The sequence below is a fragment of the Crocodylus siamensis genome, chromosome 11 (assembly GCF_052110815.1).
Source record: "Crocodylus siamensis isolate JL-2025a chromosome 11, ASM5211081v1, whole genome shotgun sequence".
Taxonomy (NCBI): domain Eukaryota; kingdom Metazoa; phylum Chordata; order Crocodylia; family Crocodylidae; genus Crocodylus; species Crocodylus siamensis.
The window spans coordinates 21,610,570-21,628,268 of NC_143405.1; the positions used below are offsets into that span (position 1 = coordinate 21,610,570).

General features: G+C 48.4%; 1 protein-coding gene across 2 annotated transcripts in view; it reads right to left on the reverse strand.

Annotated features, from left to right (window-relative positions):
- Positions 1–17,699, reverse strand: part of RAD54L2 (RAD54 like 2) — a 98,513-nt gene that overhangs the window by 51,419 nt on the left and 29,395 nt on the right. For both annotated transcript variants that reach the window (XM_090022979.1, XM_090022980.1), the window contains one exon: positions 13,949–14,155. In XM_090022979.1, the coding sequence (XP_089879105.1) occupies positions 13,949–14,099 (151 nt within the window). In that variant the 5' untranslated portion in view covers positions 14,100–14,155. The remainder of the gene's footprint in view (positions 1–13,948; positions 14,156–17,699) is intronic.

Here is a 17,699-nt window from a genome sequence, read left to right on the forward strand (position 1 = left end):
ATTCTGGGCTTGTCTGCCCTTGGTTATCTACAGCCTGCCAATGGATTGTTAAAACACAACCATTCCAGTTCACAGTGACCGATAATTTAACATTGTTAAATGCTGAGTGTTTAACATTGTGTTAGTTACTCTGACCCACAAAGTTCTAGTGTGATCCAATTTCTCAGCACAGACAAGCTGATGTAGTTTAAACGTATGCCAATGTACAGGATATTGCAAGTAAATCCCCTGGCACTGCTTCTATAAGCCTAAACTATGATATACACCAGTCTTCCAGTGCAAAACTAATCTGGAAAAACACTTCAGAGAAAGTCACTACTAACAGTTTAGAGGGCCAGCGTGGCTGTTTAAGAGCAGCAAAAAGCACATTTATACAAAGCAGTTCAAGTTTTGTGACAAAATGCAGCACACAGTGAAATTGCTGCAGAGGAAGCACACAAAGTGAGAAGCAGGTTTGCTTCACTCAAGTGGCCTCCCACTGGCTGCCACAGAAGTAATGCTGGTAGGCTTGCAAGGAAGCTGGGTCCACAGTCCAACAAAATTAAAAGAGCAGGACAGGACACTTTAAAAGGGGAAAAGTGGGGTGGGGGGGAATGGAGGGAAGAAGGGAAATCACAGTCTCACCTTTCACAGAAGCATGCATGTGATATACTCTGCAAACAGAGAACTGATCATGCTTTTATAAACTTTATTATTTACTAGCATCTATCACTATGACATCTACACACAAAGAAGAAAGAAGGACAGAAGTACAAAATAAACCTGCCTGGTCAAGTCTAGCACCTTTCAGAGCTTGAGACAAACCCTTCTTTTTGTTCTGGCCCTGCAACTGCATAAGCAAAAGCTGCCATGAAAAGGAAGATCTTTACTGACAGGCTTCCTACTTCTGATCCATGATTTCCACTTACAACCTAGCAAAACCTGAACTGTCCTAAGCACTTCCTTCATAGATTTGAGGAAGAACAGGAGAAGCAAACAAGACTGTCATGCTCCTGTACTGTGCCAGATGGAATTATCTTATTAAAAAAAAACAACACCATTTCCTAAAGAGCATCTGCAGTGTCTTATGCAGCCCAGCAGGAGGATGGGGAGAACATTCCTGCAACCTTGAAATCCATGCTGTGGGAAGCTGCTGCTTTCTAGAAAATGTAAGTGCAAGAGAAATTAAACAATATTTGCCCATTCTCCTCCTGATACAATCCATCCCCACTAGAACACTGTCCTTTCTGACAGTGGTAGAAGAGACTGGCTGTCACAGTCAGAGAAGTTGGGCTGGAAAGCACCTCAAGAGATCATCTAGTCCAACATCCTGCATGAAGCAGGATCAACCCTATCAAAACTATCCCATACAACCATAATCTAAACTCTACATAAGATTACCCTGAACCTTGACAGTACATACACCTAACACTCTAACCTGCCACAGGTAAAACATGGGAACCATGGCAGTCAACGTCCTGCTTCTATAAAATGTTGTTAATATATGCTCAAGAGGTCCCGAGTAGAAGACCATCCTTCCTGCTACAGGAGAAGGCAAAAACTCCCACACTCCATACCAATCCAACCACAAGGCAAAATTCCTTCCTGACTCCAAATATGGCAATCGGTCTGACCCTGAGCCAAGGGGCAAGGGCCTCTAGCCAGGAACCTCCAGCTTTGCTCTTAGCAGAAGAATGGGCACATCTAGTTGAAGTACCCAGCCTTAGCTATAGCCAACACATAATGACTCTGGGGAAGCTTAAAAATATCCTGACACATAGCAAGGGGGAAAAGGGGGGGGGGGGGGAGAAGCAGCAGGAGCAACCAGCAAATCCCAGAAGCATGGAATACCCATGGTAGAAAACAGGCATAGATACACCTAGATCAGTGGTTTTCAACCTGTGGTCTGCAGACCCCTGGGGTTCTGCAGATTGTCTAAAGGGTCTGTAAAAGATGACTATGGATCTATCAAAAGTATGCAAATACCCATACTTAAAATTCAAAGTGGTTTGCACCTCTATTTGAAATTTTTAAAGGGGTCCACACCTCCACTTGAAACTTTTTAAGCATCCACAAACGAAAAAGCTGTTGAAAACCACTGGCCTAGTGGATGTCCAACCTCTTCTTGAACACCTCCAGTGACAGAGTCCATAGCTGCCCTAGGCAATGTATTCCACTGCCTCACTATTCTCACAGTAAAGAATTTTTTCCAGATAGCCAATCTAAACTTACTTCACCCATCTTGTCTCCTTGAAGCCAAAAGGACAGATCAAAAGTAGCCCTTCCCAGCACAATGTAGACAAAATTTACAAGCGCTTTAATAGACTCAGGGGATTGGTTAGCAGGGTGCTAGGAGCTCAGAACTTAGATACGTTGAGGGTCCAGGATGGGTAGACATTCCTCAAGGAAACCATTCTTTGGACTCAGAGTGAGTCAATCCCATGGCAGAGGAAAGGGGGCAAGGGGGGGTCAGGAAGCCCCTTTGGCTAACCAGGGGCACCTAAGATACCTTAAGGGCAAGTGGAAGCAAGGGGTAGCTAGCAAAGGAGTATACTTCTTTGGCCCACACCTGCAGGGAGTCAGTCAGGAAGGCCAAGGCAACTCTAGAACTCAGGCTAGCGTCAGGGATTAAGGACAATAAAAAGTCCTTCTTTAGGTACACTGGGAGCAAAAAGAGGGTGCAGGGTAGCATAGGACCCATACAGAATGAGCAGGGGGTCTTAGTGATGGATAGCAGGGACAAAGCAGAACTTAAAGACCCTGGGGGTCTTTAAGAGGAGGCTTGATGCCTACTTAGCTGGGATCATTCGAGCCCAGTTTTTTCTCCTGCCCTGGCAGGGGGTCGGACTTGACGATCTATACAGCCCACTCTGACCCTACTTCTATGGTTCTTCAATGAGTTTTTTGCTTCTCTCTTCTTAAATGGGAATCTAGATGAACCCTCAACATACATGACGGACACCAACAAAGGGAACATCAGCCAACCAATGGTCAGCGCTGACACGGTAAAAAGATACTTGGAGGGACCAGACATATTCAAATCACCAGGACTGGAGGGACTCTACTCATGGATAATGAAGGAATTAGCGGAGGTCATAGCTCATCTACTGGCAAGGATATGTGATCGCTCATGGTGCTTGGGTCAGGTTCCGGAGAATTGGAAGAGGGCTAGCATCGTTCCAATCTTTAAAAAGGGAAAGAAGGAGGACCTGGGGAACTATAGACCAGTCAGCCTTACCTCTATCCCTGGGAAAATCCTAGAAAAAATTATCAAGGAGCACATCTGTGGAAGCCCGCTGTCTAATATGATGCAGAGGGGTAACCAACATGGGTTTTCAGCAGGCAGGTCCTGCCTGACTAACCTAGTTTTTCCTTTTACGACAAGGCCACCAATTGGTTAGATGCAGGAGTTGAGGTGGATGTTATCTATCCGGACTTCAAGAAGGCCTTTGACAAGGTATCCCTTACCATCCTTATAAATAAACTGAGGGGATTTGCCTGGGATGATTACATGGTAGACTGGGTAGCAAACTGGCTCAAGGGCTGCACTCAGAGGGTGGTAGTGGACGGGTCGGTGTCAACCTGGAAAGATGTGGGCAGTGGAGGCCCTCAGGGCTCAGTTCTGGGGCCGGTGCGGTTCAACATCTTCATCGGTGATCTGGATGAGGGGGTGAGAAGCACCCTGTCCAAATTCGCAAGCAGCACAAAATTATGGGGTGCAACTAACACCCTGGAGAGGAGGAACCAGATCCAGACCGAACTAGACAGGTTGGGGAAGTGGGCAGAGAGCAACAGAATGCAATTCAATGACAGTTTCATAGATTTCATAGACATTAGGGCTGGAAGGGACCTGGGGAGATCATCGAGTCCAGCCCCCTGCCCAAAGGGCAGGAAGTCAGCTGGGGTCATAGGATCCCAGCAAGATAAGCATCCAATGTACTCTTGAAGGTGTTCAATGTAGGTGCTTGAACCACCTCCGCTGGCAGACTGTTCCAGACCTTGGGGGCTTGGACAGTAAAGAAATTCTTCCTTATGTCCAGCCTAAAACGGTCTTGCAGGAGTTTGTGACCGTTCGACCTCGTCATCCCTTGGGGCACTCTGGTGAACAGACGTTCCCCCAGATCCTGGTGGTCACCCTTGATAAACTTATGTAGGTGGCCATCAGATCACCCCTGAGCCTACGCTTTTCCAGGCTAAAGAGTCCCATGTCTCTCAGCCTGTCATCGTAAGATCTGTTTTCCTGACCTCTGATCATGCGCGTGACTCTCCTCTGGACTCTCTCAAGCTTCTCCACATCCTTTTTGAATTCTGGAGCCCAAAACTGGACGCAGTACTCCAGCTGCGACCTCACCGAGGCCGAGTACAAGGGGAGAATGACGTCCTGGGATTTGCTCGAGAAGCATCTATGGATGCAAGCCAGCATTTTGGTCGCTTTATTAGCCGCAGCATCGCATTGCAGGCTCATGTTCATCTTGTGGTCAATCATGACCCCCAAGTCTCTTTCTTCTGTAGTGCTAACCAACATAGCACTGCCAAGCCTATAAGGGTGCTGCAGGTTTTTCCTCCCAAGGTGGAGAACCTTGCATTTTTCAGTGTTAAACACCATCAGGTTCTCATCTGCCCATTTGCTGAGCTTGTCCAGGTCAGCCTGGATCACCCGCCTATCTTCTGGCGTGGATGCTTTGCCCCAAAGTTTGGTGTCATCGGCGAACTTGGCCAGTCCACTCCTGACTCCAATGTCCACATCGTTAATGAAGATGTTGAACAGTATGGGTCCAAGGACAGAGCCTTGAGGGACCCCACTGGTCACAGGGCACCACGATGAGTGACTGCCATCAATCACAACCCTCTGGGTCTGACCACAGAGCCAATTTCCCAGCCAGCGGATCGTGGTGGAGCCAAGGCCACAACTGGCCAGTTTGGCCAAGAGGTGATCATGGGATACCAGATCAAAAGCTTTTTTGAAGTCAAGATATATGACATCAATCTCTTCTCCCTCGTCCAGGTGATAGGTCACCTGGTCGTAAAAGGAAATAAGATTGGTCAAACAAGACCTACCTGCAACAAACCCGTGCTAGCTATCCCTTAGGATGTTAGCCTGGGCCAGTCCATCAAGGATGGCCTCCTTAATAAACTTTTCTAAGATCTTCCCCAGGATAGAAGTCAGGTTAATAGGCCTGTAGTTAGCCGGATCCACTCTCCTCCCTTTCTTGAAGATCGGCACCACATTGGCCTTCTTCCAGTCTTTGGGCACTACACCAGAGCGCCAGGAGTTTTCAAAGATCCGTGCCAGGGGCTGGGCTATGATGCTCGCCAGCTCCTTGAGTACCCTGGGGTGCAGATTGTCAGGGCCGGCTGACTTGAAGGTATCCAGCTTCTCAAGGTGTTCCTTCACGAGGTCAGCATTTATGGAGGGTAAGGGATCCCCCTCATCCAGATTTCCCTGTCCTATAGCAGGCATCGGCATCCCATATGACTGATGAAAGACTGATGCAAAGTACCTATTTAATAGGTTGGCTTTTTCCTGGGCATCAGTTGCCAGTTGCCCCATCTGGTTTAGCATGGGTCCAACGTTGCCCTTGCTTTTCCTCTGGCTCCCCACATATCTGAAAAAGGACTTATTGTTGTCCTTGATGCCTGAAGCTAGTTGGAGTTCAGTTGCAGCCTTGGCTGTCCTGGTATGCTCCCTGCAGGACCGGACCAGCGCAGAGTAATCCTCCATGGAGGTGAATCCCATCCTCCATCCTTTGTAGGCTTTTCTTTTAAGCCACAGGAGGTCCGCTAGGTCCCTGGAAAGCCAGGGGGGCTGCTGTGCCTTCTTGCTGCCTTTCCTCCGTGTTGGAATAGATTTAGCTTGTGCATTGAGGATCGCTTCCTTGAGGAGCAACCACTCTTCTTGAACTCCCATCACCCTGGAGTCATGGTCCCTGAGGGCCTGACTGACTAGCCTCTTGAGCTTGTCAAAGTCGGCTTTTCTGAAGTCAAGGACTTCTGTGTTGCTGACTGACTTGCCAGCTTTATGGCGGATGGTGAAGGTGATCAGCTCGTGGTCGCTGTCACCCAGCTTCCCATCGATCACTAGGTCGCCGATTAGGTCGTCCCCCGTAGCCAGCACCAGGTCGAGCAGCGCTTTGCCTCTCATTGGCCCATAGACTTCTTGAGTCAGGTATAGGTCATCCACGCACGAGAGAAAGCTTTGCGACCGCTCGGATTTAGCTGAGTGATCTTCCCACGAGATGTCCGGGTAATTGAAGTCACCCATGACAACCAAGGTCCTGGAGCAAGCGGCCTCAGTCAGTTCCTGGGCGAACTCCTGGTCAAGCTCAGGACTTTGAGTGGGAGGTCTGTAGTAGACTCCCACCGTTGTGTCCCCTGTGCTGTATTCCCCACAAATTTTTACCCAGAGGGTCTCTAGCTGTCCATGCTGGTCGCCAACATCAGCTTGCAGGGACATGTAGCTTTCCTTCACATAGAGAGCTACACCCCCGCCCCTTTTGTCAACATGATCCCTCCTGTACAGGGTATAGCCCTCTATACCCGTGGTCCAGTGATGGGTGGAGTCCCACCAGGTCTCTGTTATCCCAATGACGTCGTATTTCTTTGCACTGAGCAGGAGCTCGTCCTGCTTGTTGCCCAGGCTCCTGGCATTAGTGTACAGGCAGGCAAGTGTCCCCTTGGGGGCTCTTGCCTTGCCCACAGATTGTGCCAGGGCTGAGGCAGGGGTGGGCTCCCTTAAGTGCCTTGGTCCGCTGGCTTTGCAAGGGTTGCTCAGCGGGCCAGCAGTGGCAGTAGTCCCCCCATCCCCCAGCGGGCTTAGTTTAAAGCCTGGTGGACCAGGTCAGCCAGCCTGGCTGAGAAGAGCCTCCTCCCCAGGGGAGAGAGGTGGAGGCCATCTCTTCCCAGCAGCTCGCTGCCTCTCTCGCCAAAGAGCGGGCTGCAAGGTGCTGCAGGGAAGGCCCTACAAAGAAAGGCTAAGAAACCTTAATCTCTTCAGCCTCTCCAAGAGAAGGCTGAGAGGGGACCTTATGGTAGTGTACAAATTAATAAGGGGAAAGAAACATGAAGTAGGCAACAATCTGTTCACCAGGGCACCCCCTGGAACAACAAGGAACAATGGCCATAAGCTACTAGAGAGGTTCAGGCTGGACATTAGGAAAAAGTTCTTCAAAGTCAGGGTTGCCAGAATCTGGAATGGGCTCCCAAGGGCAGTGGTGCTCGCCCCATCCCTGGGGGTCTTCAAGAAGAGACTGGACAGGCATCTGGCTCAGGTTACATGACCCCAGGGTTGGTGACTCTTTTCTTGCCTGCCGGGGGCAGGGGGTCAGACTAGATGGCCCACTGAGGTCCCTTCCGACTCTATGAATCTATAAACACTTTGCTTGTTATCTATCTGGTGAAAAACTATAACGTCAGTAAAGAGGAATAACTTTTTTCAGCAATCAGAATCTTTCTATCTTTAGATGCAAATATTCCCTGATTAAATGGAATAATATTTAACAGAACATCTAGAGATTCCTCAGCACTCCACCTCTGCCCCTCCCTTAGATCTGTCTGCAAGATGGCATAACAGACTCAATTTATTTAGAGGTGCACCAATACAAAGAAAATTGACTGCATTGGAAATTGGCCTGATGTAGCCAATAAATGGCCCATGCATGTGCACAGCTGCAGCAAGCAGGCAGCGAGAAGCACAGCCTGGCAGCTTGGTGAGCTGCATCCAGCTGGTAAGTCTGGTCTGGTGGAAGGGGAGGGGGGAGGAGACAGGAGAGGAGTGTAAGGGGGAAGATCAAGGCCCCCACGGTGAGGAAGGGAATGGGACTGGGGCAAGCGCTGCCCAGCCAGGGCAGGGCAGGGCATGGGACGGAGCCGCGGCTCATCCAGGAGGCACGGCTCCCACTGCTGCGCGCACAAAGGGAGGGCATGGAGGTGGATGGGAACACATGTACCCCCCGGATCTTCATGAGGCAGGGTTCAGGCTTTTCCCGGCAGGGGCTGGGCCAGGCTGTGCAGAGGGCAAGGTGGGCAGCAGCAGCACTGGGAGGGGAGTTGGGGGACTACAGCGAATTCTGCGGTGGCTACAGCTCCTCCATAATCTCCCTCCCAGCGCTGCTGCTGCCTGCCCCAAGTGCAGCCCAGCCCAGCCCCCACCTGGAAGAGCCCAGCACAGCCCCAGCCCCAGCCTCAGCCTGCAGCTGCAGGCTGCCCCGCACCGCACACATCTGGGAGGCACACACCCTGCCCCCCACAAGGTGCATGCAGCAGCAAGAGCCACACCCCACCACTTTCCCATCCTATGCCCTGCCCCACTCCCTCCCTCACCGCAGGGGCTTTGATCTGCCCTCCCATGCCCTTTCCACCACAACAAACTTACCAGCCAGACACTGTTCTTCAGTTGCCAGTCTGTGTATAGGAAAATCGGATCGGCATCGGCCAATATGCCTCCTTAAAAAAAAAAATCGGCTATCGATATCAGCCCCCAAAATCTCTATTGGTGTACCCCTAAATTTATTGAAACCCAAATTCTTCATAGGCTTAGGTTCCTTCCTCAGTTCCATGAAGGGGACAGTTTATGAACCAGCCAGGGGCACACATAGCTGTTGCAGGTTTGGTGTGGCTTTTGTTTCAAAGAATGCCACTTCAACAATCAGCTGTATGAGATCACTGATGAGCTCCAGTTGATTAGAGAAGCAGCACCTTTAGAATAAAACCCTCAGCAGGCAGCTGAGCAGTTCATCCTTAATTTGGCAACCTGCTGCCAACTAAACAGGTTGTGAACCTGTAGTGGCCAACCTTTTGGCAGACATGCCTCTCTGAGTGCCTCTCTAATCCCTACCCTTAGAAGACTACCTGATAGATTTTGCATCCTGGGGCATCAGAATGGAGGTAGGGTTGGTTAGAGCCTGGGATAGGATGCTGCTGTGAAAGGAGGTGTTAGGTCACCTCCAAGAATACCCAGGTTCACCCTGCATTGCTTTGCAACCACCATCGTTTTCTACAGGAAGCCAGGATCCAAAGCCCTCAATTTGGCAGTAGTTGCAGCCAGTGATGGATTAAACTTGGCTCTTAGCAATAACACCTGACACCTCTTTCCACAGCAGCATCCTGCCCCCACACCCCAGGAGATTGGAGCTGCCCTGCTTCCATTCTGCTGCCTCCCTTTACTAAGCACCTGGGGCTCAGGTGCCACATACAGAAACCATCCATGCAACTTGTGACATGTGTAGTAGGTTAGCTACCCCGATCCAGGTTCTACACCAGCCATGTATTATGATTTTAGTTTCGGAAACCAAGGTCTAGAAATACCAAGCAGCACATTAAAGATCAAACCAGTTTGTCTGGAACACACTCCAAAAATCTTTTACCTCCTGTCCCTCTATCTAACCATTACTAGGGACCTACCTATGTCATGGAGAAACAAAGGGTTTTTTGCAGCCCACTCACCACACGCACAGCCATTTTCACAGGCATTTCACAACAGCCCTGCCCTTCATGCTGATTGACCAAGGCCCTGGAGACCCAACCCCTCACCGCTGATTAGCAGAGAGGGCTGCCCTTCATGCAGCTCCACCCCTTGGCATTGACTGGCAGAGAAGCCCTGGCAGGGGAGGAGGGACAAGGGGTGGCTGCCATTTGAACTGCTTCGCCAGCCAGTGCCTTCCTGCCCGGCTGGCTGCAAGGGCAGGCAACAGCAGCTGCGAGGACCACTGCCTCCCACAGAAGAGCCAGCATTTTATTTTTTAGTAATTTTGTTTCAGATGGGGGTGCGATTCCATGGGAAATTGTGGCAAACGCCATTTTTGTGGCAAACACAATTGCAGACACCACCGTTTTTCATGGTTTCTGTGAAAATAACAAAAGCACAATTTAAGTAGGTCCCTAACCATTACACCATTTAGCCTGATCAGGCTTTCAAAGGAGTCAGATTAAAGCAGAAGTTCCTGCTGGAGGCTTAGAAAAGCAGAAAGGTTTCACGCCAGACCCAAAGCTACAAGGATATCCAGGAGAGGTTTAGCATTTCATTCCACCTCTATTAAACAAAAAGATTTTCCAAACTAAAATTAAATAAAAGCATGACCTCCAGGAGCCCTTAAGAACAGTTTCTGAATGCCAGGGATCACAAATGCCTCTGCTTTGCTGCTGTATGCTTCACTTTTACCAGCCTTTCACCCTAAACAGCAAGTTTTTGGAATGTGTTGAACCCACAGTCTCAGAGGCAGAAAATGAATGACTCCCATCATTATTTATAAATAGAACAGCACCACAGGAAAATAAGAGATGAATCTAGCCACTGCCATGAGAAATAATCCACAGAAATAAAGGAATACTAGACACAACAGAAAACTAGAGGAATTTGTTTAATATTTCAACATGCTTTGAAAATAAAGCCCCGGTGTTAACATACAAACCCTTGATCTCTACAGTCAACTGTTGATTAGGTTACAAATGAAAGGTTTTGTGGGTCAACAAGACAGTTCCTTAGCTGGCAAACATCAGTACTGCAAGAGCCATCATACTGTCTCGTCCAGTTTATGACTCTTGCTGCTCAATAATACATTCAAAGAACAGCAGGATCAGGGAAGATGTGCATTGGGCAGCAGTCCCAGTTACAAAATTGGAATGGAAATGGATGTCACAGACAAGGACAGAAACGTGATGCTTGTTTGGAGAGTCTATTCAGGTTCTGAACAACAAAACCAGTAAGGATTCTGGTGCTGAAAGAAACTGGTGGGAGCCCTGAAGTACAGCAACAGCTGTTGTATGGCAAAATTGAGATATACCGATTGAATCGTGTGAAGGAAATGTAGTGTCCTTCCTACTACACGGCTATCCAACCAGCAGCCCACAAGCCCCCCTGCCACACAGTAGAGAAGGATCCAGGAGGGAGCTGCAGGGCTATAGTCCACGAACTGCACACTGGCACTCTATACAGTCACCCAGCCACCCTGAAGTTGGACAGCCCTGCTCTATGTAATACCAGCTTGTAGAATCAAATCTATCATTCTTTCACTTCTGTCAGGTATAAAAACATCCAAACACTTGGTTGTAATTCTTAATAAAGAAATGCTCTCACCAGGAAGATAGTACCCTAAAGAAGTAATGGAACAAACTCTACATCATCTATGGCAGTGGTTCCCAAACTGTGGTACATGTACCACCAGTCATATGCAGACAACCTGCAAGTGGTACGCAGAGGGCCGGGGAGGGGCCGCACACACCCAGAGCCCAGCAGCAGCCTGCTGCACACAGCCAGGACCACAGCACTGTATGTCAAGCAGCACCCAGTAGGTAAGTGTGTTGGGTGGAAGGGGAGAGAGGAAGATCAAGGCCTCCACAGTGAGGGAGGTAGGGGGGCAGGGGCTGGGGTGAATGGGCCCCTGGACTGGGTGGTGTAACAGTCAGAGCCCCATCAGCTTATCCAGGGGTGTAGGGGGGCTCCTCACCATTGTGCACACCGCAGGGGAGACTGGTGGGGCATGTACCCCCCGGATCTGGGCATAGGGCAGAGGCGGACTGCTGCTGCAAATTGGGCTCTGCGCCACACTGCCACTGGCCCAGAAGCCTCGTACAATGCCATGTGCTAGCTGCCAGTGCCAGTGGCAGCTGACACATGGCATCCTGTGTGGCTCTGGAGGCAGCAGTAGCATGGTGCAGAGCACAGCAGCAGCAGCCCACTGCTCCCCAGGGGCTCTCTCCCCTTGGGCTGGCTCACCTCGTCCCCACGGCAGGACCAACACAAAGGCAGCCTGGGCCTTTACAGGGATGTGGGGGGGCTCCCCCCACTGGACACATCCTGGGGTGGCCAAGTGGCTCTGCCTGCCAGGTGGCGGCAGATGGCAGGCATGTGCCCCCTGGATACAGGTGGAGGTGGGCTTTGCGCTACATGCTGGGGTCTGCACCATGCTGCTGCCACTGCCTCTGGACCTGTGGGGGATGCCATGTGCATACCACACTGGCCAAGTGCCTCTGCCCACCCAACGACAGCAGGCAGATGGCATCCCACGCAGGTCTGGAGACAGCACCACATGGTACAGAGCCCGCCGCTCAGCCCACCTCCCCCCGTACACAGATCCGGAAGGCACATACCACCCCCCATGCCTACCCTGGGGTCACCCGGTCAGGGGAGAACCCCTGCATCCCTGAAAAGGCCCAGGATGCTTTTGTGCCGACCCTGCCACAGGAACAGGGCCAGCCAGCCCGAGGGGAGCAAACTCCCAGGAAGCAGTGGGCTGTCACTGCGCTCTGCACCACATTACCACTGCCTCCAGAGTCACGTGGGACACCATGTGCCTACCGCTACCAGGCAGGCAGGGGATGAAGTGCAGCCAGTGCATGGTGCAGCCATAGCATCATGCAAGGCTCCTAGGCAAGCAGCAGTGTGGTACAAAGCCCAGTTTACAGCAGGCCGCCGCCTCTGCCTCACCCACAGATCTGCGGGCACGTGCCCCCCATGCCTGCCCAAAGGTGCACACAATGGTGGGGAGCCACACCTCCCCCAGTGCCCCTGGACGAGCCACCCGCTGCTCCATCTCATGATCCGCCCCAGTCCCAGGGTCCCATTCACTATGGCCCCTGCCCCTCTTCCTCCCTGCTGCTCAGTTTGGATGGGTGAGCATGGGGCACACAGGTTGCCTGTACCGCAGGGCTGGGAGTAAGCAGGCATGCAGGAGCACCAGCGGGGCCCAGAGCATGGCAGCAGGAGTGCTGGGTCCTGGCTGGCAGGGGCTCTATGGAGCTGGGTCAGCTCTCCCCTCTGCAGCCCAGCCCGGCTCCACAGACCCGTCAGCCCATGCTCCTACCACCCCGTTCTGGGCCCTGCTGGACTGGCCCCCAGGACACTGGTACAGGCCCCACGTTCCCACTCGCTTCCACTTCTTCCCTGCTGCTTTCCTCACTTTCCAGCCAGCCACTCTGTACTACATGGCACCCATACCCACACATACACATGCCCACAAACCCCTATATGCAATCACTTCTGCAAACACAGCACAAACATACACAAATCAGCACAAAAATATTAATATGGGTATTTGATTTAAGTATGTAATGTGTTTTATTTTCCCCTAAGATGGCAAACCCTCTTCCCCAAAAGGGGCACTTCCAGAGGTAAGGGTAGGGACTTCCTGTGGCAAAGGTCAGACGTTAGGGGCAGGACATCCAGTCCCAAGATGGTGACCAGGGGAAAGGGGGGAGGAGGCACCTGTCAAGGGGCAGGGCTACCCATGTGGCCCTTGACAGCTTGCCAAAACTCAGTAAGTGGCCCTCCACCCAAAATAATTGCTAAGCCCTGAGCTAGGGGCTGACAATCTACGGTCAATGAGCTGGATCCAGCCCACAAAGGTCCAGTTTGGTTGGGGTGGGGAAAAAGGGGTGACATTTTATACAGGCCTCGTTAAAGCAGTGGTTTAAAGCCTCCTGCACTGTGCCCCCAGTGCCGATTTTCCCATTGGAATATACCATGGGCTGTGGTGGCATCCAGCAAGAGAAGGGAAGAGAGCAGGGAAGGGATTGGAGGCAGGGGAACTGGCAGCCTGCAGCAGCAGCCAGATCACAAATATCTGCCCGCCACTGCCATCTGCATTAGGCTTTTTATTTATGGGTGTATGAGTAATGTAAAAATATCCAACTTAAGTATACAATTTCTATATTCTATAGTAAAAGTATCTTGATTTTACTGACATACACAACTATGTCCCAGACAATCTTATTAGATTAAGAATAAGATCCCTGTGTAAGAACTTTTGCGCTACTGGTGAGATTTATGAAGAATATTCTCGTAATGATAAAAAACATAATGCTAGAAATCCAAACTTAATCTACACATATGCACGTAACTCCACTCCACTTGTCCCTGAAGAAATTCTAAAAGACATAAGGACACTAGTTATACAAAGTAACTCATCAGAATTAGTAATGTCAGTGATTATGCACAGCAGAGTGGATATGGGCCCTTACAACCCGACTCACTCACCATTCTCATCGAGTAAGTCTTCCTCATCATCCCCATCATTTTCCTCCTCCATTGCCTCCTCTTCATCTTCCTCCTCCTCCTCTTCCATATCCTCCTGCTCCAAGTCCGGGTCCAGGTCCGGATCACTCCCTGAGATTGACTCGTCCGACATGGTTCCCAGTGGTGCTCCTTGTGCATTACCTGCTCATTTTCTTTTGTAAGGCAGCCCTGCAGGAGTAGGAGGGGGAAAACAATTTAAAAAAATAAAAGCATTCAAGAAAATTTGGTCATCCAAAGTTACAGATACAAAAAACAGCCCAAGTAGCACATTACAAGTTTGTGCAACTACAGCTACTATTTATCATGGACATGAAAATTCTTGAGAAAGACACATTATGATGGGCAAAATCATTAAAGAGCAGGTGATAGAAAACAATGTCCCAACTGATATATTTACACACTTCACACACATTTCATGCCAAAGCATGAAAAATGCAGTCAATATTTAAAGATTAAGCAAACAAAGCCAGCAAGCAAACAAGGCCCTTGTGAAAGATTTCAGAATTACTAGGACATAACTCACTCATAACCCACCCATCAAAAATGCAAACCCCATGTGCTGTTTATTGTCTTGTATTTAACTGTAATATGTGGCTATGCAACTTTGCTTATTATTTATTTTGGAAAAAAAGAAACTTCATATTTTTCTTGCTTGTGTTAAACATTCTTCTCCTTGCTGACTTTATTCAACCTCCTCATAACCCAGATTGTGAGCACAGTGACAGCACTCTCTCATCTACACTCTCTTTCCTTCTTTAATTTTTCCCTTCCCTCCACTGTATTATTTACCGCTTCCCATGGATTCTCTCTATCATGCTTCCATTTCCTATCTTATCCTACCAATTTCATTCTTGCTCATAAATAAACCCAAAACATACTTAGCCACTCATATAAAGTTTGAGATTCACCTGGACCCCAAATTCCCAGAGAAGTAAAATCTTACTCTCAAGGGCCAATATTAAAGATTGGTTACTCCAGCTTGTGTCCCTGATCTACAATTTTTTCACTTGTGCTTGCAAAAAATCAACACACAAAACATAAATTAGCTCTTGTTTTTCGAAAAAGGAGGGTCCTAACAGGCCAGAAGGAAAGTCACTCATAATAAAGACAGAAACTAAATTATCAGGAAAGTATCATGAACATGGAGGCTTGCTGCTCTGGAAACACCACCAGTGGTTCAATTAATATTTAACAATTTATCACTTAACCCAACACTTCTTTCTTGGTATTCTCAGAATGTTTAGGTCATGTCAATGTTTGCATTATAAATATCTAATAAGAACAGAATTGCAGGCTCCTGGCAGACAGTTTAATGGCACAATGGGATCTGATCCCCAATCTCAGAACTGCACCTCATGCCATGCCATATGTACATGGCAGGACATGTGACTTTGAATACCAGGGATCAGATCCTCATGCCCTGCCAGCATAGGGCACCCTTTCAATCCCCATGGAGACAGAGCAGCAAAGCCACTCCAGGCACAACTGCATGCAATTTCTTAACATCTGTGTAAACTTTTTAAGAGGGGAAATTTTTCTTTTCTGTCATATGCCAACAATTTCTAGAAGTTAAGCAAACCCCAGCACCCTTTAATATGAAAAGCTGGTTGAAAGAAAATACAAATCATAACTACTAAATATATGGAATATTCCCGGCCGAAGTTAGACACTGAAAAACTGGGCTAGGCAAGACAAGAACAATGAAAGTATGTCTGCAAGGCAGGTGAGTATGTCTGCAAGAAAACACAAGAAAATGAAAGCAAGGGAAGAGGATAACTTAAAGGATGGTTACTGGGACTTCACTACTAGGTCCCATGTTCAACTGTGGCCTTTGGGAGAAGCAAGCAGATGTTTCCACTGTTAAGAAGCTGTTTAGCAGGCTATCCAAAACAAGTCAGTTGTCTCAGTCCAGGAGCTGATGCACAAAACGAAAATATGAACTGACTTTAAATGGAACAAGGGTGAACTGCATCTACTGAGCGGTGACCTCAGGTCTCCCAACTCATTGCTATCTGCACCATGTTCTAGATCACAAATACGGTAAAACTGACTGTAGGAGCTACTTACTGAAAGAGGAAAGTCTGTTCAAATGCAAAAGTCAGAGCATAAGCCAGCTTATGACAAAAGTTTTTCCTGACAAATGCAGTGCTAAAATTCTGATGTTTATTTCAAAACAGCAGCTTATTTTCAGCTCTAAAACTGCTAAATCATACCCTTCCAACTGAAATGCAGTTCTAAAAACACACTTTTTATTCAAATAGGCAAGCTGTTTCAAACCTGTAATTGTGAAGCTACTGGTATTTCCTGTATAATTCACAGGAAGATGAGTGCTGCTCCCTCACTGGGAGTGTTTGGATTTCAGTGGGGTTGGTTTTATTTATATATTATCAAAAGTGAGATAGCTACTTTACCAAGTCCAGCTTCTTGCCAGAAACACACCCCGCCCACCCACCCAAATGGCGGGAGGAGCAGGAAAAAATGCTGATGTCACTAGGCATGAAATACACAAATTCAGAGTAAGCGGTAAAATATGTTAGTCTCTACACTGGCATTTTGCTGTATGTCATTTGTTGTGTTCCAGCATGTTACATAACTTAGAAAAAAAATTTTAAGAGGTTAAATAAAAAGGAGTGGGTCTTCCTTTTGTTGCCCTTCCATAAATAAAATATAAACCTTAAAAGCCATCAGCTGTTGCACAAAGTACCTCCATCAAAAGATTATACAGTCAAAGCTTTATTTTGATGCATAGCTTATTAAGGTGGTTTGTAATTAGTTAATATGAACATTTAAAAAACAAACCCTTCCACAAGCTAATTTAGCAGTTTAAGTATTATAAACCAATGCTTTCTAAAAGCTTAATTAAGCCTTCCAGGATCTCAGTGTAGTAAGAATGGTAAACTCGGGTGCATGCTGTCATGTAGCTGTCTCTCCTGCCCCTGCCCCCTCCCAGATCCTGGCAGCTCCCTTAAGAGTTTCAGATTGCCCAAGCTCTGCTTCTCTAGAGGGTTCCCAGCTTGCCTGGTAAAACAGATACACAATGTGAACACTGCACAACAGGCAGGTAGAAATTGCACAGACATGAGCATGCCCTTGTTTCTCACACAGCTCTGACCCAGTTCAGGGCCTTCTACCAAGGGGAATTACATAACGTAACCAGATTGCATCTGCCTCTGTTGTTTTATGGCTGAGTTATTCCAACCTGCCCCCATCTCTCACTCGCACACACATATTTAATCACTGTAGGCAGGGCACTTTGCAAGAGATAAACAGATTACCTTCAAGTGATCAAAGTTACCATTCATCTGGACTTTCCAGCTGTCCCACATTAAATCAACTTGTGATCCTCCTAGCCCTAGAATGGAAGAGACAGAGGCAGAGGTGGTATCCTGAGCTATACACAGCGGGGAGGAGAATAATCAGCACCACATGAGGTAAATAGAGTCCCCCTCCCACCCTGACACAACAGAATTACAAGAAAAAGTGTGTGAAGTCTGCTCAAACTTCAAGACATTGAGGTGCAGAAGTGGTCTATTCAATGAAGAAACACTGAAAAATTCCATTTTTACACAGAAATGGGAGAGAAGCTGTCATGTTTTACCATACTGAATGAAGTTAAAGACTGCAATCAGCTGAACATCAACTTAGCATCTAAGACGGACTCTCTCCAGATCATGATGGCCTGTCCTCCAAGGCGTATAAAAATAATTTCGTG